Below are 26,474 nucleotides of genomic sequence, written 5' to 3' on the forward strand. Positions count from 1 at the left end.
TACACAGATGAACACACGGCTATTTTAAAGTGAACAATTCTTCAAAAGAGTTTTCAGCTGCTCATGCCACGCATGAATGAATTTTACTGTCAAACTAAACATAAAACAAAAGAGAATTATAGTAGGCCCTCGCTACTCGCGGGGGATAGGGAACAGGCCAGACAAATAACGAAAATCCGTGGATAATTGATGCCGATCACAATTGCATTTAAAAATAAATAAAGTTTTTTTATTTTTTAATCTAAACTCACCATTTTTGGGGTTCATTCCCTTACCAAAAATAAAAACATACAAAAAAGATTGCCGGGAAAAAGATTAATTTAAAAAAATTTAATAAAATAATCCGCAGATAGGTGAATCCATGTGTGCTGAACCGCGAGTCTGCAGGGGTCCACTATACATGCTTTATATTCATAACTCACTTAGCGTCATGCTAACATAAAATGGAAAACACCATCGACAATTTAACAAATAGCATCAATGAGGCAGTGTTATAACAGATATTTGAACATAATGATGCAACAACACATGTAGACAGACAATATAGCAATATTGTTTTGGAGACTAAGACTCCCACCAGAGCCCATCCATGTCCAGACTGCAAATGAATGACGCTTGGACAAAGTCGTTACCGGCTAATTTAACCCTATCGCTCCCATCAAGCGAGAGCCCATAAATTTTATTTTCGTTCATGGGGACAGCACTTCATCACCAAGCCGCTGAACTGCACTGAAAAGTGCGCATCGACAACGTAGCCAAACATTCGTGTATGTGCCAGTTATCAGAAGCTAGCTTTGGTAACACTGTTTGCTACCTAACGCTAATCTGTGCAAGCACCGCAGCTCTGCTTATCTGTTGGCTTTGATATGATAGTATTTCCATGCCTGCCAAGTCATGGTCGGAGAAACTCTCTGTGAGGACGATTTTATGTAAATTAGCACAATTCTGACATCGTAATTTGCAAAATTCAGAACAGCTCATTTGCTGACAGATTTCAGAAATAGGCAGATAGCCAAAGCTTTACCACCAAATCCCTTTGTAGTGTAAAAGTAGTGCTTCAGTGCCATCTTATGGCAGCTTGTTGCAAGGGAACTATACTCAAATCAGGGGAAGAGCTTAAAATAGTGCTTTGGCACTTCTTGCGGAATCTGTAAGCAATTGTAAACCATAGTGGGAGTTGGTTGTTCAATTTGTTGCGTGGGCAGGCAAATATTTAAAAAGTCAATTTTCAATAAGTATGACATACTGTATCTGACATTGGTGTGTGTGGCAGGCCTGCTACATGCAGATCCAGATGGAATCGATGATATAGCAGTGAGCAAGACGGACCGAACCCCAGTTAAAGCTACCAGGCAGTCCTACCAACAAGTATGTTTCCACACCTCTCATTGGACGTTCTCAACTTTAATTCTTTTTTTTTTTTGCCCAATGGGATCTTATTGTAGCTCTGAACACATACACACGTACGCGTACAAACGTCTCAGGGATTTCAAGCACAGATACTACAATCGTAAGTCTCTTTATACTGATGTTACATTCTGTTACATTATACGTTTTTTTAATGAATGGGAGCGAGGCAAAAAAATAACAATACTGCTGACTATTTGAATTTTGAAGCAAAAAAAATAAAAAATTAGGTGTGCATGTTTTAGTCGTCAATTGCTTTTTTTTTTTTTTTACATTACACTGGTTGCAAACTGAATGTAAATTTCTATTCTATCCCAAAATATATTGAGAAATAATATATCGTCGCTGTTGGGCAGAATCATTAAATCTCCAATATCACTACTTTTCAGAATTAGTGTGTGTGTGTGTGTGTGTGTGTGTGTGTGTGTGTGTGTGTGTGTGTGTGTGTATATATATATATATATATATATATATATATATATATATCATCTTCCAATACTTTTTCTCAAAGGTCTAAGAGCCTTGAGAGATGCAATAAATAAAACAATGAGCTGCGGAAAAGAATCTGCACGCACTTACTTTCGAGGCTGCACTGAAGGATCACAGCAATCCATTTTTTAACAAAACAGGCTTTCTCAAATGTCTCTCGCCTAACTATTTTACTTATTGTCTAAAAAACATCCACTTTCAATGCTGAGGTGACATAATGCCACACGGCTCCCGCAGAGTGTGGGAAGAGTCGCAGTTTTAAGACATTTCTCAGACAGTCGAGCGTTGAAAAGAGTAATTAATAGATTTGTTCTCAAATTGGTTAATAAATAACATACGACGTGGGGACCGACCAATAGTACCAATTTGTTGAAAATTTGATTTGACCATATTTGGACTTGCGAGGTTTCCGCCCAACAGCGACGATATACAGGCGCTTCTTAATAAATTATAATATTGTATAAAAGTTAATTTGTTTCAGTAGTTCAATTCAAAAAGTGAAACTTTTATAACTGTTTTATAAAACACATAGGAAAAATAGTTTTCAGAAGGCCAGCTACTACCTAATTTCTACATTTAAAAATGATTCTTATGGGATATTCTCATTTCTTGACCTGGTGAATTTGGGGTTTTCGTTAGCTCTAAGCTATATTTATCAAAAATATGAAAAATGTCATCATGAAATATTTTATTCTCTGTGTTGTTTTATAGAATATGAGTTTCACTTTTCGAATTCAACTACAGTATTGAAATACATTGGGTTTTCCACAATGGGAAAATGTATTGCGATGCTTTCTCTGGGAATAAGCGGCGCGTAAAGCTGTAGGCGTTTAAAAAGGGAAAGCGCTTATACTGTATTTCTGTCTTTCGGGTTTTAATTTATAATGATTCTATTAACTGTCGGTTGAACGCATTTCATGCAATTTGGTTGCTGTTTTTTTTTTTTTGCGCGCATAGCCATTGTCGTTAGCTTTTCAAGAACTACTACTGTGTTTATGTAAACGAATGAACAAAATCTAGCACTTTTTTCCCCCTCTCTCACTGTGTTAACATGCAATTGCAAGTTTGTATTTTGTTAAGCCACCCATCAGGTGCATCAAGTATTTACCAAGTATGTATCACAGTTCACAGTTGAATGTATAATATTATTGGAGTACTATACATTCATATAATCTCCTGTATGGAATGTCTTTTTGTTTTGGCCACATTGTATCTTTTGATTTGTGCACTTATTCATTTTTAGAAGTCACAAAATACCTTGCAGGTATCAGCAGGAGTTACTGTATTATGTCAAGTCCTTGAATGCACAGTAATGAATGTATCACACCTTTCACACACACATTTAGGATTTAATAAATTCCTCACACATTTCAAATGTGTTAGACTGAATTCAACCATCTGATTATTTTTATTTAGCATATTTTCATCGAAAATGTAGTAAACAAGAAGGGAGCAATCATTTGTCACGAGGGAAATAAAGCATAATTTGTATTTGTCTAAAAATGTCCTAAATGAACAAAGAATAGAGTTTATTGTATACTTGAGATTATTTTTGTAAAAGAAGATTAACAATGTACAGTATTTGTGACATTACTAAATCACACTAACACTTAACATATCAAATGTGTGGCTTTTGATTGACAGCTTAATTAAATGATTCATGTGATTTTGCATTCATGTGTAATGTGTTTTTTTTTTTTGCTAACATATAGAACAATTTAAAGGGGAGGGCGGTTGTGGAAAACCTCCCATCTGTTTAAGTAGTTCAATTCCAATAGTGAAAGTAAAGTCATTACACAGTGAAAAATTTCATAATTTAATTTTCTACCGTTCTGATGACTTTAATTCATGCTAATGAAAAACATGTATTACATAAGAAACAATAAAAATGATTTTTGATAACACAATTAGGTATGTTTTGGCCTTCTGAAAATAATGTTTCCCATGCATTTGTGTATATTTAATATAAGTGATTCTCAAAGTGTGGTAATATTCCTCAGTGGGACGTGAAAGAACAGGACGGAATGTTGTGGCTTCAACTTTTTTTTTTTTTTTTTTTTTTTTTTTATAAATCTAGTACAGTACATTTAAGTCCAGTTCAGTTGTATTTAACATTTAAAGTACAATAATCATTTAATCATTTAGACGTGTTAGTGTTCAAACAATGTAGTTATAACAAGGAGCAATTCAATAAGTATTCCGTTCCATGCGGTTAACCACTCGGAATTAAAAAGCCAAACATACAATATCGAAGGTAAGACTAAAGCTGACAGTGGATGAAAAAAAAAATAATAATAATTGAGTCAGTGTTGTCATAATACTTTTATTGTGATGGCCCCCCTGAGGCTAGATTAAAAAGGCACCGTTTGCGCCTCGGCTAGCTCCTCAGTCAGATACAAGACAAAAAGACCTGTCCAAAAAAACCAAACATTTAAAACCACAGAGTGCCACAACTCCGAAATGTAAAATAGTACGGCGGGTCTTTTCAAAACGGGACAGAGACAGAAAAAGCCTCTTTTGTCAAATCATTTTTGTCACGTTTAAAAATATTTGACAACAAAAAGTGCTCGATTTAGCTCACATAACATTCAGGGTTTAACAACACTTTATTCACCTTCAATGTTTGTATTTGGTCTGGCCAAACATTCATTAACGAACAGCAGAATTCTTTTTGTACCAGCTATTAATCCAAAAGGGTTAAAAAATTAAATATAACACCCAGCTGTTACAGTGCATTTAGAAAGTTACAGCGCTTTTCACTATTTATTTTGTGTTCCTCAAAATCTGAGGGGAAAAAAGTTTCCCATATTGTCATTACCAAGTGAATTTCTGCTGTAACATAACAAAATGGGGGAAAGGTGAAGCGCTGTGAATACTGTCCAGATGCACTGTACATTAGTTTGGTCTTCTTAAAGGAATCCTTGGACAAAATGGATGCAAACATTGGATGGATGCAACTCAGATATTAGCTTAGCTTAGCATAAGGGTCAAACGAAAGAGTAGGTTGGCATTAGCGCAAGAAATGGTGCGTTAGTTGAGCAAAACAGTTGCTTAGCATAGCATTTGGGCAACAAAAGCACATGTTTTCATAGCACAAGGTCTACGAACTGTACCCTAGCTCAGCATAAGGGCCAAAAGCAGCTTCTTAATATAGCTGCTTAGCATAGCATAGGTGTAAGTAACATCAATGTATCATTAGAGCTAAAAAAATAAAAACAGTTGCTTAGAAAAACAGGTGTTTTTAACATGGCCCAAGGGCCCTCTGTCAACATATGGGCCACAAACACTTTGTTTGCATCGCATTAGCGTAAGAAACAGCTGCTTAACTAAGCATTAGGGGTAGAAACAGTTGTCTAGTGGAACATTAGCGTAGCATTAGAGCAAGAAACAAAGTTATTGTTTGAAACAGTTGCTTCACTTAGCATAAGGGCCACGAGCAGTTAGTATAACATTAGGTCCCAAAAAAAATAAAATAAAAAGAACAAGGTAAAAAAACTCCTTATATAAGGGTAAGAAATGCATAACATTAGGGTAGCATTACACAAAGAAGCTGCGTAGCATAGCAAATGGCTCAAAACAGATGCTTTACTAACGAGCAGTTAGCTTAGGATAAGGGTAGAAAATAGTTTAACATACTATACGAAGAAGAAAGTTATTTAGTGTAACAGTAGCATTGGTGATTTAGAAAAAAAAGGGCTTAGCAGAGCACAGGGCGAGAAACAGTTGCTTCACACTCGAGGGTACGTTTGGAAAATAAATCTGACGCTCTCACAGCGCTGAGAGTGCAGCGTTCAGAGAGGCAGAGCGCACTCCATTTTCTATGAATTTACAAACGAGCGTGTTGGCCATTGGCAGGGATACGTCAGTGCGTCCGCCATATTGATTGTGTCAGTTCTGCCTGTCGTCCGGCTTCTCTGTCTCCTCAGACAGAGCGGCGTAAGTGCGCACTCCCTAGAGTGTGGTGCTCTGAATAATCGAGCGGCACACTCCCAACAACGCTCTTCAGTTTCCGAACGTTCCGGAGTGAATTTCCGAACGTACCCAGAACAGGGGCCAGAAACAGTCACTTAGCATAGCAATAAAGCAAAAAAAAAAAAAAAAAAAAGAAAAGTTACTTAGATTACCAACGGTTTAACTGCATACATAGAAGTAGTTAGCTTAGCATTAGGACAAAAATAGCTCTTTTACATAGAATAAAAGCAAGAAACAGTTGGTTAGCATAGCACAATGGCTTGAAACAGTTGTTTTGCTTAGCATAGCATTAGGGCAAAAAAACAAGTTTTTTTTTTTTATCATAGGGCTAGAAACTACCTTAGCTCAGCATAAGGGCCATTAACAGTTTTTTAGCATAATAGAGTAGGAAACCACTGGTTAAATTAGCATAAGGGCTAGATGCAGTTGTTCAACTGCACATTTCAGGGCCTGAAGTAGTTACCGTAGCTTAGCATAAGGGCGGGGAAAAAGTTCCTTAACATAGTATAGGAGCAAAAAGCAGTTGTTTCGTATAGCATTACAGCCAGAAACCCTAACATACACGAGGGGTGTCCAAACAACGGGCATGAGGACATTTTTGGCCCACTGTCCATTTTTTGTGTTGCGGGGTGACACCAACACAACTACTACTAATAATACTAAATTGTTTTATTTATAGAGCCTTTCTAGATATGAAAAAAATATGTATATATTTACAACTAAAAAAGTGAAGTGTGAATAAAGATAATTCAGTTTCAGAACCAAAAATATGTTGGTCCACTTTTTGCTGTCTCATGGTCTGATTTGAGAACATAGCACATTAATAATGAATTACAATTGTCACGTGAACACTGCTTTCACAATTTTCAGTTTATTACAGAATGAGATCAGCCCAGTGCAGGGGCAGATCTATTTTAGTGGGAAAATCATGAAAAATGCAAAACTATTTCCTTCATCACCTTTCACAGGAAGCTGTGACGTATCAGTTTCTCAAAATAACTCTTAATATATAATAGCTTGATGGATAGGTTTTAGTGTGCATAAAAAAAGCAGTTGAAGAATATCAAAGTGGTCCTTGCATCCTTACGTTTTTCTATATACGGCCCTCGAAGGAAAAGGTTTGGACATCCCTGCATACAGTAAATGCTTTGGTGGCTGAGTTTTATCTTTGGACACGAAGCCGTTTCAAGCTTTTCTGCTAGGCTAAGCTAAACATCTGCTAACTTAGACAGACATAAATACTGTAGTACTGTGATCTTCATCCACATGCATTGACTCCACGATTTGATGTCCCAGTGAAAAATAAAGAGAAACAAGAGAAACCTTTTTCACATGGCTATTGAGCTCAAAAGGCAAAGAAAACCCCAGAATCTATTTTGAAGTCCCATAAAAGGAAACAAAAACAGGTTGGGGAATGTTTTCTTTTTTTTTCTTTTTGTCCAGGTCTGGGACACGCTGAGGTAACGTACATCAATATATTATTGTTTAAAAAAACACACACACATTTTCCGATCAATAAGACAAAATGGTATCAAACCTACACGATGCAACATTGTCATAAGACACATTCAATAATTTTTCGAGTCACTTTTTCAGTCTTTGTGAGGTCCCTTTAATGTCCAATGTTGATACCTCCTTTTATTTCTAGGTGGCTTTGCATGCCATTCACTTTATTTCTTTTCCCTTTGAAGACCTCAAGTGCACATTTGGTCTCATTCCCAGTCCTTATGAATACAACAGGCATACCCAGACACACGGGGCTACAACACTGATGCTTTCCCCCCCCCCCCCTTTCCTCTTCTGGAGTTTTAGATTCCAAACTGTTTGGACTATTTCACTTCTCGTATGCCCAGAGGAAAGTCCGAAATTGCGTTAAAAGTGCAAAAATGTATTCTTTGACGGACAATTCATTCAGACAACAGGTTACCCAAATGTTTGTTTTTTTCCCTAGCGCGCTAACAGTACAAGCCATTTCATAGGTTATTAAAATGTACATTCCCATCCGACCTTCCCTTGAATGTCTCGCTGCTGATCTAAAATCCTTGTCGTATTTTGACGTCATATTGCCTCATGGAGGTAAAGGCTTTTCAAAGTCCCATCGTACTTGTCCCAGGGCTTCGTGTGCTGTCCCTTCGCTGAGTGTGATTGGTCTACCATGAACCTGAATTCATTGGTTTGCAAAGCTCCCACATAACAACTATAAAGAAGTCAGATCACATTAGTTTGGCATTTCAAGCACCCACTATCAATGTTGAGAGCGTAACTTTCACATCCAATGTGAGAGAAAACACCAAACATGTACATTGTGGATTTTCTATTCACAATAAAGATGACCTACCGACGAGTATTACTGGGGCCACAGTGAAGGCGGGGGTCGGGGGATACGACATAAATTAAGTCATATTTTTGAGAATTAGGTGGTGATATTCGAAGAAAAATGACAACATTTTACAAAAATAAAATTCATATTATGAGGGAGGAACACATTGATTTTACTAGAAAAAATGCCCCCCATAATAAAGTTGTAATTTCACACAAAAAAAAAAAAAAAAAAAAAAATCATACTACGGGTACAACAGCATAATTTTCAAGGGGGAAAAATATTATTTTACAAGGGTAAAGTCTTAGTATTACACACCGTTACAAAAAAAGCGTTTTTTTCTGAGACTAAAGTGATATGAAAAAAAAGTCAAAATTTTACAAAAATAAAATCTGAATATGATGGGAGAGAAAAACTGCTTAATTGTCCTGGAATAAAATCCTACTAATGCAAAAAAATCTTTAACTGGAATATTATGGGTAAAAATAAAATTGTTTTTAACAAAATAAAGTCAAAATTACGGTGAAAAGTCATCGTTTTCCCAAAAAGTAATACAATTAGCGAAAATTACATTTACGTCATGATATTTAGGTACTCTTATGGAAAAGTAAACATTTTCTGAGAATATAGCAATATTACAAGAAAGGTGCCAATTTTATAAAAATAAAAGCTGAACTTAAGGAGAAAAGCGCTTAATTTTGAGAGGAAATGAAATTGGCAAGAAACAAAAGAATTAATAATTCCACAAGGATAAAGTTGTATTGTTACGGAGGAAAAGTCAATTCAATGAGAATGAAGAGAATAAAGTTGTACTAATAATAGAAATATTAATATAAAGAGAAAATGATCATAATTTACAAGTCAAATAGAGAAAATAAGTGTTTTGATTAAAATTCTAAATTAAATAATTAAATTAATACACGTGTTAAAGTATTATGTGAAGCCAATTACAAGAAAAAGCCTCTTTCACAAAGTTAATTGTTTTGAGTTGTACTACTGTGGGGGGGAATTCAGTGTCATTTTCAAAGAAAAGGTTAAGTTATTACCGTAAAAACCTGAAGAAAGATGTACTATGACAAAAAGTCAATTTAATGAGAATAAACTCACACTCTTACGAATGAGGATCTTAAACCCATCACTGTCTACGTTTTATATACAGAAACAGCATCATTGTACGAGGAGTTTTATGTGGTTATTCGCGCAACATTTCACCTTTTTTTTCACATATTACTACCTTATTCTCTTAACTGTACAACTTCCCCTCCAAATGTAACATTTTTCTTTTCTACGTGGCCTGGATACATTGTAAAGGTTTTGCACCAATATCCTGTCACTTTCCCTTTTGAGTTGTAGCTGGAACCGCGTTTCGCATTAACACATACACTTGACCAACTTTCGATTTAAAATGACAAGACTTAAAAGTTATTGGACACGCTACAAGTTCACTGGTCAAACACAACATGGATTTCCTCCGCTCGTTCCAACACGTTCTTCAATGACGTCCCAAAACATCCATTTGTTAATGTTTCACTCTTTTCAATCACGTCCCACTGTGATGTCTACTCAGTGGAGAGAACACAGAACCAAAACCACCAACTCGTGGGTGCTCTTCTCCCTGGGATGGCGAGTGATGACTAGTAGAAATCCATGAAACACATACTTCCTTTTTTTTTTTTTTTTTTTGTCTATGTGATTGCGGGCCATCTTCATTCCCCCCCCCCCCCCCCCCCCCCCCAGAGTCTGCTTCCTTGTGCCACATTGGAAAACACCAAATAAACATGTCAGTACTTTTGGTTCAGTATTAACGGGGGTACGACATCAAAATCCTCCATGGAAAAATGGAGGCGAAAGACCCCCTCCCCCCCAGTTGTCTCCCTTTTTTTTTGTGCTCCAGTAGTCATGGACTTACTGGGGAGTTCCCTGCCAACCGAAGGTATTCGTGTGTTATGTGGGAATGATTTGAGGAGGAAAGAGGTCACAATATGACGCAGCGGAATCTGTGAGAACCTGTGGATCGTTCCGCTCTCCATTTCAGCTTCTTCTTCTTCTTCTGGTTTCGCTCGGGGACTTGTTGTCTGAAAGGACACCAACGCTGACTTGAGGATAGACTCAAAGTAAGAAAGTGCAAGTGACGCGTACTTTTGCGTCAAGTTATGTTTTGTACTCTCAACGGATTTCAGTACAGTGGTACGAGTGAGCTTCAGATACGCTGCTACTAGATGGCAGCAGTGAACAGCACGCCATCCAGCCGGCGGCCCATAAATCCCTCCAACTTAGACCATTCCGACCTGAAATATGTATCCTTATCTGGATCTGAACCAAAATCTAATGGGTTCTCCCTGGCGCCTCCCGTGACGGGATTCTTGGAAATCAGGTAAGATGTGTTTTGGCATATTACTGCCGACAAACCAAGCGTCGCACATGGGAAACAATACATGCCTTGTGCTCGGCGGAGGTAATTATTGAAAACAGTGACAAGCGTGTTAAGACAAGAAAATACATTGGTGAGCCTAGATTTACCTTATAACACGGACCAGCTCGTGGAAGGCCTTGTCCACATTCATTGGAGGGTCCTTGGCACTGGTTTCAATGTAAGTTATCTAAACCAAACAGACAAGATACTTGTATGATCTCATTTTATGCAAAAAAAAAAAAACAGTGCTCTAACGATACTTGTTTGTGTGATGGGTAATTTATACAACTAGTCTAATGGCTTGTTCTTATGTATGTGTTTGCCGTAGGTGCTACTTACATTATGTTTTGCAGCCATCTCTTGGCCCTGGTCAGTGGTGATCTTTCTCAAATGGACCAAGTCCACCTTGTTTGCCACCAGCACCATAGGAAAAGCCTCCCTATGAAAAGAAACACAACAAGTTAAGAGTTTATTCATCTGCAATTTATAAACTTGTCAGATTTGGAGTTGAACTCAAATTTTCCTGAAAAATACACCTTTGTTGTACACATTTTGACATAAGATGACTAATTCTCATCGTTTGCGTTCCTCTAGTGAGTACGCAAAAGAATAGTTGAATTAAATGTTCAAACTGTGCAAAATGTTACAGTGGCTTCAAACTTTTTTCAAATCTAGTTCCGTACAGGTCAGTGGTATTGAACTTAAGTACAATAATTTGCACTCAATCTTTTACAAATATTTGTTTTCACACATTTATTTAGGTAACATTTTTAATTTTCATGTTCAATACATTTGAATTGAATCATTAAATTAGTTTTTGTATGTTCCTATACTTAAGCACAGCGTTAATGTTCAAACTGTACATAATGTTACAGTGGCTTCCTATAATATTAAAAAAAGACCTTTTAGGAATAAAATCTCTGCCTCGTTTTTGAACTTTTGGGGCTACTATGATATAGTGTTTTAACGTTCGCCATTATGGTGGTACTTGGTGTGAAACGTTTGAGAACTACTGCGTTAGCACACCTTATTAGACCTCATTTTGGCCAACATCAAAAGATGAGTGTTTCCCAATTCCAACCTTTACTAAGCCAAGGCACCCATTTTAGATCAGAAAAAACACCACCCAACGAACATTTTAAAAAAAATGTATTATTACTGAGATAATGATGTAAATCTCAATTTACTCCCAAATTGACTTATGCTGTGTGACATCTGGGCCTGTTTAACTGAACACAAAGATGAAGCCATCACTTATTCTGTTGTCTGAATGGCAACAGGTGGCTCCAGTCTGCCATGTAATGGAAGAGCATTTCATTCTTCTGCCTGTCGCTATACTGTACGTCGCAGACTAATTTAAAAATGACTAATTAAATTGGATAATTTCCCGCAGCAGCCTAGTGTGCCGTGCGACCCAGATTGGAGTTGTGTATTTTGAGTTTTGCGACACATTTTGAAAATAGGACTGAATTGAAAGAAGAATGCCTGTACTGTACGCACGGGAAGTTACCGTAAAGTGTTTCATGTTCGAGTTCCAGCTGTGAATAAAGTTGTCGACTGTCGACATCAAGTTCTGACATTTTGGAATTGATCTTTTGAAATTTGACTAAATCAAAGTTACAAGTACCACCGCAGATACAGTCAATGGGAAATGATGTGGAGCACAGTGCAGCTTAATATCAACGGACAACATGTTTGGTTTTACTTCCTCTTTCCTACCATGTCAAAGTCCATTTTAGAGGTGACTGTTGGTCACAATTACTTGCATATTTAGAAACATGTCTTACATTTTGGTCCAACGGGCGGTGGAGTTTTAAATAAAAGGAAGAAGTTCTCTGATAACTGACAAACTAGGAGAGGACAACACCACCCAGCAACGTTTCAGCTGAGCATGCAAAGATCAAGCCGGCTGATTTTGTTCATTAGAAGTCAGTTTTTTTTGTTTTTAAAAAAAAAAAAAAAAAAGACGACCAGCGCCTTGACAGCTGGAAAAAAAACAAAATGTGTGGGAGTTGAAACATGCGTAATTATGTGATTACCTGAGACAATGGTGTTACTTTAGGATATTTAAATTACACAGTAAAATAATGTAGTAAAAGTGTGTATTTGCATGTTGTCTAACCTGTCTTTGACCCGTAGTATCAGCTGATGGAAGCGGTCAACGTGTTCAAAGCTGGCCTTGTCCGTCACCGAGAAGACGATGAGGAAGCCGTCTCCCGTCCTCATGTACTGCTCCCGCATGGCACTGAACTCCTCCTGACCGGCTGTGTCCAGCACTAGGTGGGTGCATACGAGCACAAAAACCCAGGAAAAATAAGAGTTATAACTACAGATGTTTGATAACCCTTTTTTTCAGACCGATACCGCGAGTACTTTTGATGCATACAATTTCATTAAATGCAATGGCAGATAATTGTGAATAAAGACCTCACCGATGTGTGAAACCGCCGCAGTATAGCTAGCACCAACTGCTGGTAAGGAGCACTTACTCGATGTCAGATTTTTTTTTGTCCTTGCGTATCAGTGGCTGGCATACCCAATACTTTGGAATACAGCCAATACCACCAGTATTCGCCATCCCTAGTTATATGCTGAAAATTGTCATTCATGATCATGCTTAAGGAACATTTTAAAATTGTCACAAACATTTTTCACTTGAGGGGTTGAGACCAAGCCCTGCTGCGAATAGCGAAAATCCATGAGTGATTGAATGCCGCCGCTGGCGGCAAAACACTACTTTTATTTGAGTCTTTGGTGTGTCTTTAATAGAAGCTCCTCCTCTCACTCCAACAAACCCTTGGCACTAAGGCGCCACAAGATTGTACCAAAGCACAACTTTTATATTAGACAAGAATTTGGCCTGAGTTTTTAAGCAAATAATGGAGGACAAAAATCTGCAAATGGGTGAATGTGTGAGTATCTAATTGCGAATATATGGGGGTACACCGTAACCCTTTGTTAGGTATATTTAAATGTAACAGGTCAGCACAGTGTGCCAGTGGGTAGTACGTCTGCCTCACAGTCGAGAGGTTCTGGGTTTGAATCTTGGCCTGGGCCCTCCTGCGTGTAATTTGCATATTCTCCCTGTGTTTGCGAGGGTTTTCCCTAGGTGCTCTAGCTCCCTCCCACTTTCCAAGAAAATGCATGTTAGTTTCACTGAAGACTAAATTCTTCAGATGTTAATATGAATGCTTGTTTGTCTATACGAGTCCTGCGCTTGGCTGGCAACCTGTCCAGGGAGTATCCTGCCTGTCGCCCAAATTTCAGCTCACCCATCCTCCCTTGACGAAGGCTTGACAAACGTGCGTCCACTTCCACTCACCGTCCAGTATGGCCCACTGTCCGTCGATCTCTGTGTGTTTAAGGTAGGAGTCCTCTATGGTGGGATCATAGTCCGGCACAAAGATCTTCTGGAAAAACTGGATGGTGAGCGCACTCTTGCCGACGCCGCCGTCTCCCACCACGACCAGCTTGTACGTTGGCAGGTTGTCGCTTGGCACCGCGCTGGTCGCCATGGCTACCCCTCAGCGGCAGCGACGGCGATAGAGGTGTAAGGGCGGCTCGTGTTTGGCAGTTACGATGCACCGGTCTATACTTAAAAACAGAGAGAAAAGACTTGACTGGGACGGGCTGCTGAGTTGATACCGTGACATTTTTTTTGTATGCAACTCCTTTGTGACCACAATGACAAAGATTACCGCTAAGATCGTAGCACAAAGTGGAGAAGAAACGCACTTAACTGTTACAAGCAGCAATATTGCATTCTCTAGGACAGTGTGTTTTCTGTGGTTGCTGCTTTTTATCTCAGCAGGGCTCACTCTGGCAACCCACAAAGGGCCTTTACGGTAAATGCAGCCCTTTTTTTCCTTGTAGCATAGCGACTGCGTAACTGCCATTGTGATGAAAGCTGGCCGACAAAGATTAAACATTTTCCCATTGTTTGAGAGCCAAAGCTTGAATCTTGCAAGAGTCTAAAAATATGAAAGACTAGTTAATAGGACCACTTGGATCTCCAGTGAATTCAAGGTGGCACCAGTAAGGTGAGAGATACTGTAGTTGCACTACTACTACTACTACTACTACAGTAGTAACTCGCTTCCTTTTCCCATGGCTGTTGCGCACGCTCTAGAATAATGTCCTCTTGCACCCTTAACAGTCACCCTTGGCTGGCGAAAGTAGAACAAAGTGGACCCACGTGCAGAACCAAAAAACTACAGGGGTGAGACAGTTCACAGCAGTCCCCATAGATAAAGTGATGAGGTTACAAACGGTGCGGCGTGAACTAGTTTGCGCAGTAGCATAAGGATACTTCATCACGTGGCACAAGAAACCACGCACCGTAACCAGTGCACTCTGTTTTTCGCTGGATTGTTAAATATTTATGGTCATTATATTTATAGTATTTTACATCCAAATATTTACTAGAATTATGACTTCACTACTGTGTCTGCTATCACAACAAAAATTACGTTTCCAGGTATGATGAGAGATTCAGACGCCTGCAGCCATGCCGGACCAATATAGTAATTATATATACACCGTGATTTCTCAAGTAGAATACGCACTTGAGTATAATATGCACCCCCCCCAAAATCGCCCTTTTGAAGGAAATTGTTTCTTGTACTGATGTATTATATGCGCCCCCAATTTTAAAGAAATTCAAGTATTGTCTGTATTTTATTTGGGTTTTGAAAGTAATATTCTGGTCTGTGTGCATGCGCTGACAAAATACATTTCGTTAAATTCTGAAATGTCTCATCGGATAACGTTTGCATCACTTCCAAACCATTTCTACTCATATTCTCATATTAGTAAAGAACAAAGATAGTGATCGACTCAAATCAATGCTCAATAATGACTAGGGTTGGGCATCGTTTGAATTTTAGCGATTCCAGTTCCGATTACGGTTCGTTAGTTTGATTCTGGTTCCAAACGATTATTGATTCGGATTCTTTTAGGGGGGGCTGGGTCAAAAAAGTCCAAATTATGAATATCCGTTTTCTTAGCAGCCCACAGCATAGACTAAAATGAAAATTTGACTCGAGGTTCTTTATAACCAGTATCAATATCAAACCTATGAACTAAAAGGCAATGTGTTTGGAACTAACCCAATTGACTTATTCATTAATTAACGTTTCAGCTAAAAGTTAAAATAAGTTTTAACTATTTTATTGGTGGCACGCTGGTCGACTGGTTAGCACAGCTGCCTCACAGTTCTGAGGACCGGGGTTCAAATCCCGGCCCCGTCTGTGTGGAGTTTGCATGTTCTCCCCGTGCCTGCGTGGGTTTTCTTCGGGAACTCCGGTTTCCTCCCACATCCCAAAAACATGCATGGTTGGTTAATTGAAGACTCTAAATTGCCCATAGGTGTGAATGTGCATGCGAATAGTTGTTTGTTTCTATGTGCCCTGTGATTGGCTGGTGACCAGTTCAGGGTATACCCGCCTCTTGCCCAAAGATAACTGGGATAGGCTCCAGGACGCCGACAACCCTCGTGAGGATACGCGGTGCATGTTAAAACAGTTATTTTAACAATGCTATATAGCTGCCCCTGTATTCTGTTTCATCACGTCAAATGGTTGATATGTGCAAGTTTTAACTTGACCACTTGTTTTAGGCTTGTAGCCTTTTATTTTGAAGGGTACGCACCGGAACTTAACCAGATTTTATTTTATGATTTTCTTTTTTAATGGATGGAACCAAACGCTATAAAACGCTGATTTATTTCCCTACCCACTGATGAGGCACAAGGTTAGTGTTTGTGATACTGTGAGACAACGTTTAGGTGAATTTTGTCCCAATTCATTGTGATGTAATGTTGCTACGGTGAAGTTTTAGCCCAATGTTAAGGTTTTTTTTTTTTTTGTTTTGTTTTCTGTCGTCATCGCGCTTACGTTGGTTTGATGACTAAAATGAACGCTAAAAACCATCAGTGCAAAAGTGCAAGCAACCGTTTACCTTGTTAGCTGTCTCAATGTTGGCATAGATGTATTTTATTGTTTCACTCACCGAAGTGGCTGAGAGTTGACTTCACTGAAGCTCCGCGTGGTGTAGGTTGAGGCTTAGAGCGCGTCAGACGCTACGCATCGTTAAAGCCTCCTTTGCGCAATGTAATCTTATTCCAAGTGTTGGACTGTGGGAACTGGTCATTCATTTTAACAAAGTTAAGACACTTTTGTTCGCCGCCGTTGGGCACAAGCATGTCATCGTGCCCGTTCTTCTTCGTTGGTTTACGCCGCTTCTTCGTTGCTTTTTGCCATTTCTTCGCGGCTGGCGGAATAGGCATCGAAACTGGGAACCGAAATGTTTTAATTTGACCGGTTCCTGGAGAACCAGAACGTTAGTCCCGGTTCCAATCGATTCTCAACCTTAATAATAACTACAACATTTTAATAGCAGGAAACAATTTACCGTTATTCTCTACACACCGCCACCATTCATTCGCTTGGAGGTAGGGTGACGGGTAGTGCCACGCCGCAGTCTTGCAGGGTGGCCGCCCCAGTCGCCAGCCCGTGGTGTGGCCTGCTGAGGCGGATGCAGCGTTTACTGTAATCGTTACTTTACGCTGGCATTCACATAGGTAAAAAAAAAAAAAAAAGTAGACTGCAGCATGTTCCAACTTACTTACAAATTCAGGTTACGTCCCCGCTGTAGGAATAGACCTCAGTCACAAACAGAGAACTCTTTTGCTGTAGAATGACACTCAGTCAAGCACAGAACTCCGCCAAGGCCAGGCTGTTAACAAATATTGCACCTTACTTGTGTTTGTTCATCTTTTTTTTTTTAACTTCCTGTCCTTCAAATAAAAAATAAAAAAATACTTTTTTGGCAAGATCCTCACCAAGATTTTAGCCAGTCTAAGATGGAAAAACAAGTGAGTCTGTCTCTGGGTCTGAACCAAAAACAGGCAAGATCAGAAGAAGACTAAACTAAACTCAACTGGGCCAAATGTGAGGGCAGAGAAAGAGCTGATTAGCTTTGCTAAAGAAGAGGTGGGGCTTGGCTCGGTTAGGTGAAACAAAGCAAGTCTGAACTTCATATTCACTTTCATTTCGCTCCTGTTATCACAGAGATGTTGTCAAAAGCGGTTCACAGTGTTCAGTTCACACCTCCGACACCACACCTCCAGTGTTTGAAGCTCGTGGTGAACATGTTTTGAGAGAAAACACGCACATTCAAACAAAGACAGCTTGTACTGTAACCATGGTTACTGCCAACTTTTTCATTCCCCCCCCGTCCTAACTCATTCCTGTCTTTCCTCTTCTTGAATTTCAAAATGATTTACTGTCTTCACATTGTGGTTGTTGTTTTGACCTTATTGTGTGTTAATACACTCATGTATTAACAATTTGCACACGTTTCACACTCGTCGTCTGCAGAAATGGTCGCATATGTGCAGTCCGGAGGCCCATATGGTCACAATCAATCTGCCAAAATGACAGAGGAGCTTCATTATGTGTCATTCAATCGTGCTATTCTAGAAGAACACTCACGCAACAGCGGGCCACAATGTAGGAGAGAGTGCCAGAAAGAATGAGAAGTGGGAGACGAGCCCAGGGACCGAGATGAGGGTGTGAAGAAATGTGAGGCAATGCCACACAAGGACTTGATGGTGCTGATGTGCTTATAACACATAGGGTTTAAAAGTTGTACATCACCTGGTTCAAGTGACACAATTCAGATTTTAGGCTTTCCAAGCAGCACAAATCGAATGTGTCATGGCAGACACAGAATGTGATATCTTCAGACCATAATGATCCATCTTCCAAATGATGGATACAAATTTGATGGGTATCTGACGTGAAAGTGCGGTGTAAACACAGAAGTCAGAGATACACTGTCGATGTGAGCTTGACATGATCAATACATTAATCAGTATCGACCCAAACTACACAAACACATTGAATAACACCCATTGTGAATCTAATCTGATTTTACAGGAGACTACCAATAAACCTGTCGCAAGGTGCTAAAATACAAAATCGGGGGGGGGGGAGGAATTCTGGGCTGACCAATTTTGTCAATAAATCCGTACCTAATTTGGCATTTCAATGGTTTGCGCCCACAAAGACTCGCATGTATGTGAGCAAGCTTACGGGCAACCGGGAAACAGCTGTCAGCTGGCGACCGGCCATCTTATCCTGGCCTGCACAATGGAGGGAAGGAAGATGTTTCCTTCCTTTCCAAAGCCTGCCAGTCAGTATAAGCAGTAGGTGGACAATTTCAGACCCAATGAAATCAAGTATGGATGGTTGTCACACAGGGAAAAACATGTGCAGTATACACATGCAGTGTTCTATAAAATACTGCTGGTGATAGTATATTAGAATACTAGGAATACTACTAATAGTATATTAGGAAAACAACAGATCACAAACTTTTTCTTGCTGCCACCAGTCAAATAAAACCGGAACATTGGCGCTGCAGTTTGTTGGGATCGATATTATGCAAGCACAAGCTGGATCAACAGTTAATTGAGATGAAGACGGTCTTAACATGTTGACATTGACAGGTTATGGATGTTACCCTCAACTGCACAGTAGCAACTCATCCATCCATTTCCGATCATGCTTGTCCACAGAGTTGCGGGTGAGCTGGAGCCTGTCCCTGCTTACTATGGGCAGTAGGCGAGGTACGCCCTGAACTGGTCGCAAGTCAATCGCATCAGTACCAACTCGGCTCAGAAAATAGTACCAGTGGAAACTGTAAACAACGTCTCAGTCAGAAAGACAAAACTAAATTCTCTGGAACTTACTTTTTGGCATGTGGATGTTGCCCTGGTAAGGAGGCTAAATTTTATTCGAGGGCAGAAAGAAAACAGACCAGTGGAGTGTAGACTGTGATGTATAACACAGGAGGGCCTTGTATTATAATAGTCATGACATTTGAGGTTTTGAGCTTACAAAGGCCGCATGGCGTAAGATAACGTCGTCGCGCAGCTCAAGAAGGCCCACTCAGTTACCGACATATTGATTTTCATTATATTACCGTATTTTCACGACCATAAGGCGCACTTAAAAGTCTTACATTTTCTCCAAAATGGACGGGGCGCCTTATAATGCGCCGCACCTTATGTGTGCACAGAGTTCCAACATCTATTAATGTTGTTGTGTGATGAGCGCTCCGCTTGACTTTTTTTCCGTTTGTTTGTTTTTTAACCGCTTAACTGACTGGGAGCATTTCCGGGGTGTGCATTGGGCAAAACAACATCGGTTTGGCTAAGGACCCCCAAAAATGTCACCTACGAAGACACACGCTTACGAAGCACAGTTTAAACTTCAAGCTATCAGTTACGCGGAGGAACATGGGAATCGAGCAGCCACGAGAGAATTCAAAATCAACGAATCCACGGTTCGCAAGTGGAGGAAGCAGGAAAACGAGCTTCGCCAAGTCAAGAAGACGAAGCTGAGTTTCCCCAGGAAAAAAAAGAAAAACAAAATGCGGAAACAAGGCGAGGTGGCCCGAGTCGGAAGTCCAACTCGAGCAATGGATTAATGAGCAAAGAACAGCCGGGAGAAGCGTCTCTACAGTCACCATTCGACTTGAGTGCAATAACTCGGAGCTTGCCATCATTCCGGGAGGCTTGACGAACCGCTGGACATCCGTGTAAACAGGGCGTTCAAAGTGAAGTGAGCGGCGTGGGAGCCATGGATGACAGACGGCGAACACAACTTTACTAAGACGGGGAGGCAACGCCGGGCAAGTTACGCCACCATATGTGAATGGATTGTGGATGCTTGGGCTAAGGCATCTGCTTTGACTGTTGTCCGAGCTTTCGCGAAAGCAGGCATCATTGCTGAACAGCCCCCCGGCAACGAGACTGGCTCCGACAATGACGAGAGGGAACCCGGCGTGTTTGTTGGAGAACTTTCCCAGCTGTTCATTTCGGATACAGAAGATTAGGACTTCGATGGATTTGTGGATGAGGATTGATCAAAAAATAATGTGAGTACATTGTTAAATACTTCAATAAAGTACAACCGAACTCAGTTTTGCTCCCGCTGCCTTTTTAAAAACATTGTTTGAGCATGCATGCATGCTGCCGTATGTTTTAAGCTAGCGTATGTTTTACCATGTCTGCGCCCAATAATACGGTGGGCCTTATGTATGTGTTAAATACAGAAATAGACCCCGTAACTGAGACTGCGCCTTTTAATACGGTGTGCCTTATTGTCGTGAAAATACGGTATTTTAAATTTATGGCATAGAAGTTCATACAAATATTTACTGAACATTACTACTACATTAATGTAGGTTAATGATAGACCACAGCGCATTCTGACTTACTGCATGGTTACAACTCAACGCCGTGGGAACAGAACTTTGTCGTAAACCAAGGACCCCATGTATTGCAGATTGCTGTGTCCAAATCATTGGTCATTTTTGACCAGACACTGACTTAGTGGAAAAAAATGCCATTTGGGTGAAAGGCAGAATACACCCTGGACTGATCACCACTAAAACACAGTAGACGTTTAATAAAGGCACATGTTAAAACAATGGGCAAGAGGCGTAGGGCACAACCTGGATTGGTCCGGCCGATCGCAGGGCACATCTCGACAAACAACCACTTACACTCACATTCACACCTATATGGACAATTAGTCTTCAATTAAACAATTTGGTGGGAGGAAGCTGGAGAAGCAATGCTAGAGGCCGCACATGCAAAACTCCCCACAGTACGGCCTGAGCTGAGATTTGAACCCAGAACCTCTTGACTGTGAGGCAGACCTGCTACTAATCACTAGTAACACGCGCTGACTAGTTTCTCTTCTTTTCAATGGAAATATGTCTTTCTAAAACTGAAAAAGTTTTCAGGAGCGCCATTTCCCCCCCCCCGTAGGTATATTTTCAATTCTTGATCATTACATAATGCTGTTCTGTGAAGCACCTGCTTGTGCACACTGCCCATTTTGTGTGGGAAAACACATCCACATCCCTTCACACACACACACTTTTTAGAGTCCTCCAAATAACCTTAACATGAATGTTTTGGGAATGTGGGAGGAAGTATCCGGAGAAAACCCATGCAAGCATTGGGGGAGAGCGCATGCAAACTCCACACAGGAAGGCCCGGGCTGAGGTTCAAACCCAGAAGCTCTTGGCTGCGAGACAGATGTGATAAGCACTCGGTAAAATTAATGAAGACATATTTGTGATACAGCACCTGAATCTTGAACATCATTCACATCATCACGAGCAGAGGGGCGTGTGTGTGTGTTTCCGCTTACTGTTGCTTCGAAATGATCTCATCCTATGATTAAACGCAACAAAAATCTGTGTGTCCTCTGCACAGACGTTCACCAGCCTGTGTGCCCATTCAGTAGCTCAACACTCAGTGTAAGAGGGGTGCGAGGATTCCGCAGGCGCAAATCAATCATCCCCCCCATTGATGTCAATGACAGAACGTTATACACAGAGTCGAGGCCCCCGTGCTTTATAGCTTTTTATTCGAGCGTGTGTAAAAGCCCAACTGCAGCCGCCCACGCACAACACATTTAAGTGGCTTCGTCGTCGTTCTCCTCAAGTTTTGCAGCACAAATGCGATTTCCGCAAAACCAGTAGCGAATCGTGCCGCAAACATCACTCGCGCCGTCATTAGTCGACTAGTTATTACTACATCAGTGGCACTAACCAAAGCCACTTGAAGTGGCCATTTCTACGCCAAGTAGTAGGGGAATTGAACGCCACATGACCAGTAGGTGTTACCCTGCCAGAACCGTCCGCGAAAACAAAACGTCTCTCAAGCTCTTGTCTTTTTTTCCCCCCTCGACAACACAGCCACTTACCGATAGGTGCTCCACAGACGTGAAGGCGAAAAACAGCCTTCAAGACGACATCTTTTTTTTTTTTTTTTTTTTTTTTTTTAAGCCCGTCTTGACTTCACTCCGCCGCCACCACCACCACCGCCGCCGCCGCCGCCGCCGCTGCTGCCGCTGCTCCCTCCGCCGCCGCCCTCGCGCCGCAGTCGGGCTTCCCACATCTGCGGAACAATACGTCGAGTAGCTCGTCTTTGTATTGCAACAGCTGATGCTATTAATAGAGTCGCCCCAAAGGGGTCAATGACTTTTTTTTGTAAACGCTCAAAACTATTTGATACTTATTTTTTTGATTCTGTAGGGTATATTAAGTTACAGTAAAACGAAAAAAAAGCATATTGACTTTCCCCCAATGCCGTTTCTTATGTTTGTGTAGAAATGTCACAATTGTCGTGAAAGAATTCCCCTTTCAGTGAAATGGATTGCTCCACAAGTCTTTAAAGGGGTATAGTACGGTCAAAAGAAGAGGAGACCAAAGAATGTGGTGGTTTTCAGAGGGGAATTTTTTTCTTTCTTTTTTTTTCTTTTTTAGTCACAGGATGGAAAGCTACAAGCTACGGAAGCGTATTGCATTCACTCAGATTAAAAAAAACTCGTTTTTCTAGAGTATTTTTTTTCGGTCTACTTATTTTCTCAGTTTTTCTGTCTAATTTCCCACCCCGTTTTATGAACCCCCCCCCCCCCCCCTGTTTTTCTGAGTATTTTTGTTCCTGTTTTTCCGAGTAATCCCCCCCCCCCCCCGCCTGTTTTTCTGACTATTTTATTTATTTTAATTTATTTTATTTGTTAATTTTCCACCTATTCTTCTGACAAATTTTTCTGAGTTATCGGGACACATCGACCTCACGCGAACTGCAACTGACTCTTTGCAGACTCCGTAGTAAGCAACATGACCGGTTTATTTAGTTTGATTTTGATATGGGTTTAAGACACTGGGAGATACTGCTGTCCTTGAGTCAAATAGATGGTATTGTTATTAGTCATTAGAAAAAGAAATAGTCAGAAAAACGGGGGGAATTAATCAAGCATTTTTTTTTTTGTCATTGATTTATTGTACTTAAGTCATTTGACTGAAAAGAACAAGAGTAGGTTTTCATCATGGCATGAATGCTAACAGCATGTTTACAAATAAGAAGATTACAGCGATTAAATAAAAAATGTAATTTAAAAATAAAAATTACAGTAACAGACAAGATTTTAAACCCCGACCCAAGTCATAGTTGAAATATCATCGAATTGTCAGAAGAAGAAAAATAAAAAAAGAGTGAACTTCCTTTTGGCCTTCACATGGCCTGCAGAGGATCTGATTGATGCAACTTCCCGTGGACCATGTGAAATGTGGAATATTTCACAATTTTCAGAGGGTTGAATGTGATAGGGTAGTGGTTCTCAAATTGTGGCATGAGTACCGCTATTGGTACCTGGGCTCTATCTAGTGGTACATGAACAAATCACTGAATTAAATGTTCAAATTACATAATACAGTGGCTTCAACTTTTTTGTCTGGTACAGTACATTTAAGTATAGTTCAGTTATACAGTATTTAACTTAGTAAGTATAATACATTTTCATGTAAGCTTTAATCGTTTAAGATTTACAAAAAAAATGTTTTAGGTCTCATCTTTTGAACTTTTATGTGCAATACATTTTAAGTTAATTATCGTTGAAGTAGTTTTTTGTTGTTGTTTTTCTTTTTCTTATTTAAGCGCAAATTCTGTCCAAGTTATGAACAGAATCGGTGACAAAGGGCAGCCTTGGCGGAGTCCAACCCTCACCGGAAACAAGTCCGACTTACTGCCGGCAATGCGGACCAAACTCTGACACCGGTCGTACAGGGACCGAACAGCCCGTCACTGTCCTCATATTACTGTTATTGTTTATTATAGTTGTTATACTGTAGTTTTAGTGGTGTGTTAATGTGTCAGCGTTAAAGTTCTGTACATCAATCCAGAAGGACCAAATGGATTTTAAAAGGATCCGAAAAGTGTATTTTGTCCATCTCGTTTCAAACGTAAGAGTACCAGGCATTTATTTGAAGACGGTGTTCTAGACGAGACAAAATATATCATGATTTTGTGCAAAACACTCTCCAATCTCCAAATGTTGTAAGTTTTCTGTTGTTTTCTTTGTGTTTTAAAATGAGTAAAACACAAAATTTGAAGATACAGGATTTTTTATTGGACAGCAGAAAAATGCTCAATGCACTGTCTGCTGAATAGTCGACAGAGAATTGTTGCTCCCGTGATACCATGACAATTTAAGGTGTAACTGCCTTTCATTAGCAGTTTTCTCTGTTCCTTTAATGCTAAATCCTATCAGTAATCCAGTTCACAGTGTGGCCAAAGTATGTGAACTTCCATTGACACTATTTACTGTATGCTTTTACAAGACCAGTGTATCAAGCAAATCTACTTTAATGTTGATTGGTATCCTGAAAACATTCAGTGTTGAAGGGCTTGCTCACCAACACATTTTCAGAAACACGGTAACCAGATAACAAAAGATTTACGTGGTTGTTTCATTTCACACTTGATGGGTGGGCAGGCACTCCTGAGACCCAACTATTTTTCTAAGCAATTAAAAAGGCGATTTTCCACAATATGTCCACTTAAAAAAAATAAAAAAAAGTGTATAGTTGAGCATTCGTTTCATGGTGGCTGTTGATTAGTGTGCACATATTGCAGAGTCCATATTTACTTTAACTGCACATGGAGGAAAGCTACTTTTCCAATGCACATGCATGTCCAGAAAGTAGGTTCATTAACCCCTCCAGTAAAGTTTCAATGCTGTAAGATGCTCTTTTAAACCTCATCTGCGTACTGAGTGTATGAACACACACATCAAAACATTGAGAAGACACAAGTTGATTTTTTATTTTTGTAGCCTTGGTTTACAATATGAAGGTGGTATTATTGATGATGCCTGTTGTTTCCTTATAGAGGCCATGCTACAACATAAACCGTAACACACAAATTACAGTATGTTTTTATCTCTCTCAGCCCCCTCTCGCGTTCTCTCACGCGCACACACCTACCTACACCTCCTCTTGCCTGTTTCCATGGAGACAGCACGTGAGCAGGATTTTTCCACTAGGATCAGCATATCTGATCACAATATACTGTATGTTCAAACACACATGGATGTGCACATGGACTCTAATCCCTAATGAAAAATCAAATAGTTGCTCTCCTATCAAGTGTGAATTGTAACAACCAACCATATCTTTGATGTGTCTATTCCTGAAAATGTGTCTGTGAGGGAGCTGTCATCCACTTTCGCCCCACTCTTATGTTACAGCGGCGCTAATTTACATAATACCCGACTCATACCAAGTTTCTCTGCCTCTGATATGATCTGCTCAGCTGGGCAAAGATCCAGAGCCACTTTCAAGCGACTGCTCTGTCTGAAACATTTTCACGCAGAGGCACTCTCATGGAGAAACAGCCTCATCCACCGCAGGTGCAACGCCCCTGTTATTATGTCAAAGCCAAAAGGTAAGAAGAGCTGCATTGAGTTTTATCGGGTGCATCGATTAGTGTTTGCTAACAGCGTTAGTTTCTGATAAGCCACTCGATACTCGATTGCTCGGTGAAATTGCCGACCCGATATTTGTGTTTGCTGATGTGTTTGTGCACCACCTACACACAGTGTAGTGGATGAAATCAGTGCTGCCTCCACAAGTGAAAATGGTTGTCATGGGTGCATGCTCTCCCTCCCGCCACACAATGGGCTTTGCTGATTTAAGTGCAACTGTTGAATCTCATAGCTCCACCTCGGTTGTTACTGGAAAAAAAAATCCATACTCTCCATTGGCCAAGCAGTAAGTGGGGAGGGGTATACATACTGTATTATACTGTAATTCTTGATTCATGCGGTATTTTAGCAAAGCATGTCACAGACATTGGAACTGTTTTAAATTGTGAAAAGCATGTCTTCTTTAATGAAAATCTACGGTGTACAATGTGGTGTAAATATGCCAGTATAAAACAATTATTTTCGTCGGATTTACTGAGTTAGTGATAGCGGCCTGTGTATTGGTAACCAAGATAACCAA

General features: G+C 40.0%; 2 protein-coding genes across 11 annotated transcripts in view; one reads left to right on the forward strand and one right to left on the reverse strand.

Moving 5' to 3' along the window:
- LOC133410972 (alsin-like) overlaps positions 1-3,569 on the forward strand; it is a 30,995-nt gene extending 27,426 nt beyond the window's left edge. For all 9 annotated transcript variants that reach the window (XM_061692683.1, XM_061692687.1, XM_061692686.1 and 6 more), the window contains one exon: positions 1,274-3,569. In XM_061692683.1, coding sequence (XP_061548667.1) covers positions 1,274-1,312 — 39 coding nt within the window. In that variant the 3' untranslated portion in view covers positions 1,313-3,569. The remainder of the gene's footprint in view (positions 1-1,273) is intronic.
- A 6,336-nt stretch (positions 3,570-9,905) lies between these two features.
- On the reverse strand, positions 9,906-22,860 carry LOC133410351 (ras-related protein M-Ras). 2 transcript variants are annotated; one of them, XM_061691411.1, is made up of 6 exons: positions 22,391-22,860; positions 13,924-14,190; positions 12,724-12,877; positions 10,941-11,040; positions 10,709-10,788; positions 9,906-10,263 (listed from the first exon to the last, which is right to left on the reverse strand). In XM_061691411.1, exons 2-6 carry the CDS (start codon positions 14,114-14,116, stop codon positions 10,164-10,166), a joined length of 627 nt encoding a protein of 208 aa, XP_061547395.1. In that variant the 5' UTR covers positions 14,117-14,190; positions 22,391-22,860; the 3' UTR covers positions 9,906-10,163. The 2 variants fall into 2 exon arrangements, with proteins under 2 accessions (XP_061547395.1, XP_061547394.1); XM_061691410.1 differs by having other exon boundaries at positions 13,924-14,195.
- Positions 22,861-26,474: the final 3,614 nt, after the last annotated feature.

This window comes from Phycodurus eques, chromosome 12 (genome assembly GCF_024500275.1).
Source record: "Phycodurus eques isolate BA_2022a chromosome 12, UOR_Pequ_1.1, whole genome shotgun sequence".
Taxonomy (NCBI): domain Eukaryota; kingdom Metazoa; phylum Chordata; class Actinopteri; order Syngnathiformes; family Syngnathidae; genus Phycodurus; species Phycodurus eques.

Bases quoted from the DNA above. Each gene is read 5' to 3' on its own strand.
- LOC133410351 (XM_061691411.1), bottom strand. From the start codon at position 14,116: ATGGCGACCAGCGCGGTGCCAAGCGACAACCTGCCAACGTACAAGCTG. The intron at 12,878-13,923 runs GTGAGTGGAAGT...GCACCCACCTAG, and splicing joins ACAGTGGGCCATACTGGACG to TGCTGGACACAGCCGGTCAG. The intron at 10,264-10,708 runs GTAAATCTAGGC...GTGTCCTTTCAG, and splicing joins GAGCTGGTCCGTGTTATAAG to ACAACAAGTCCCCGAGCGAA.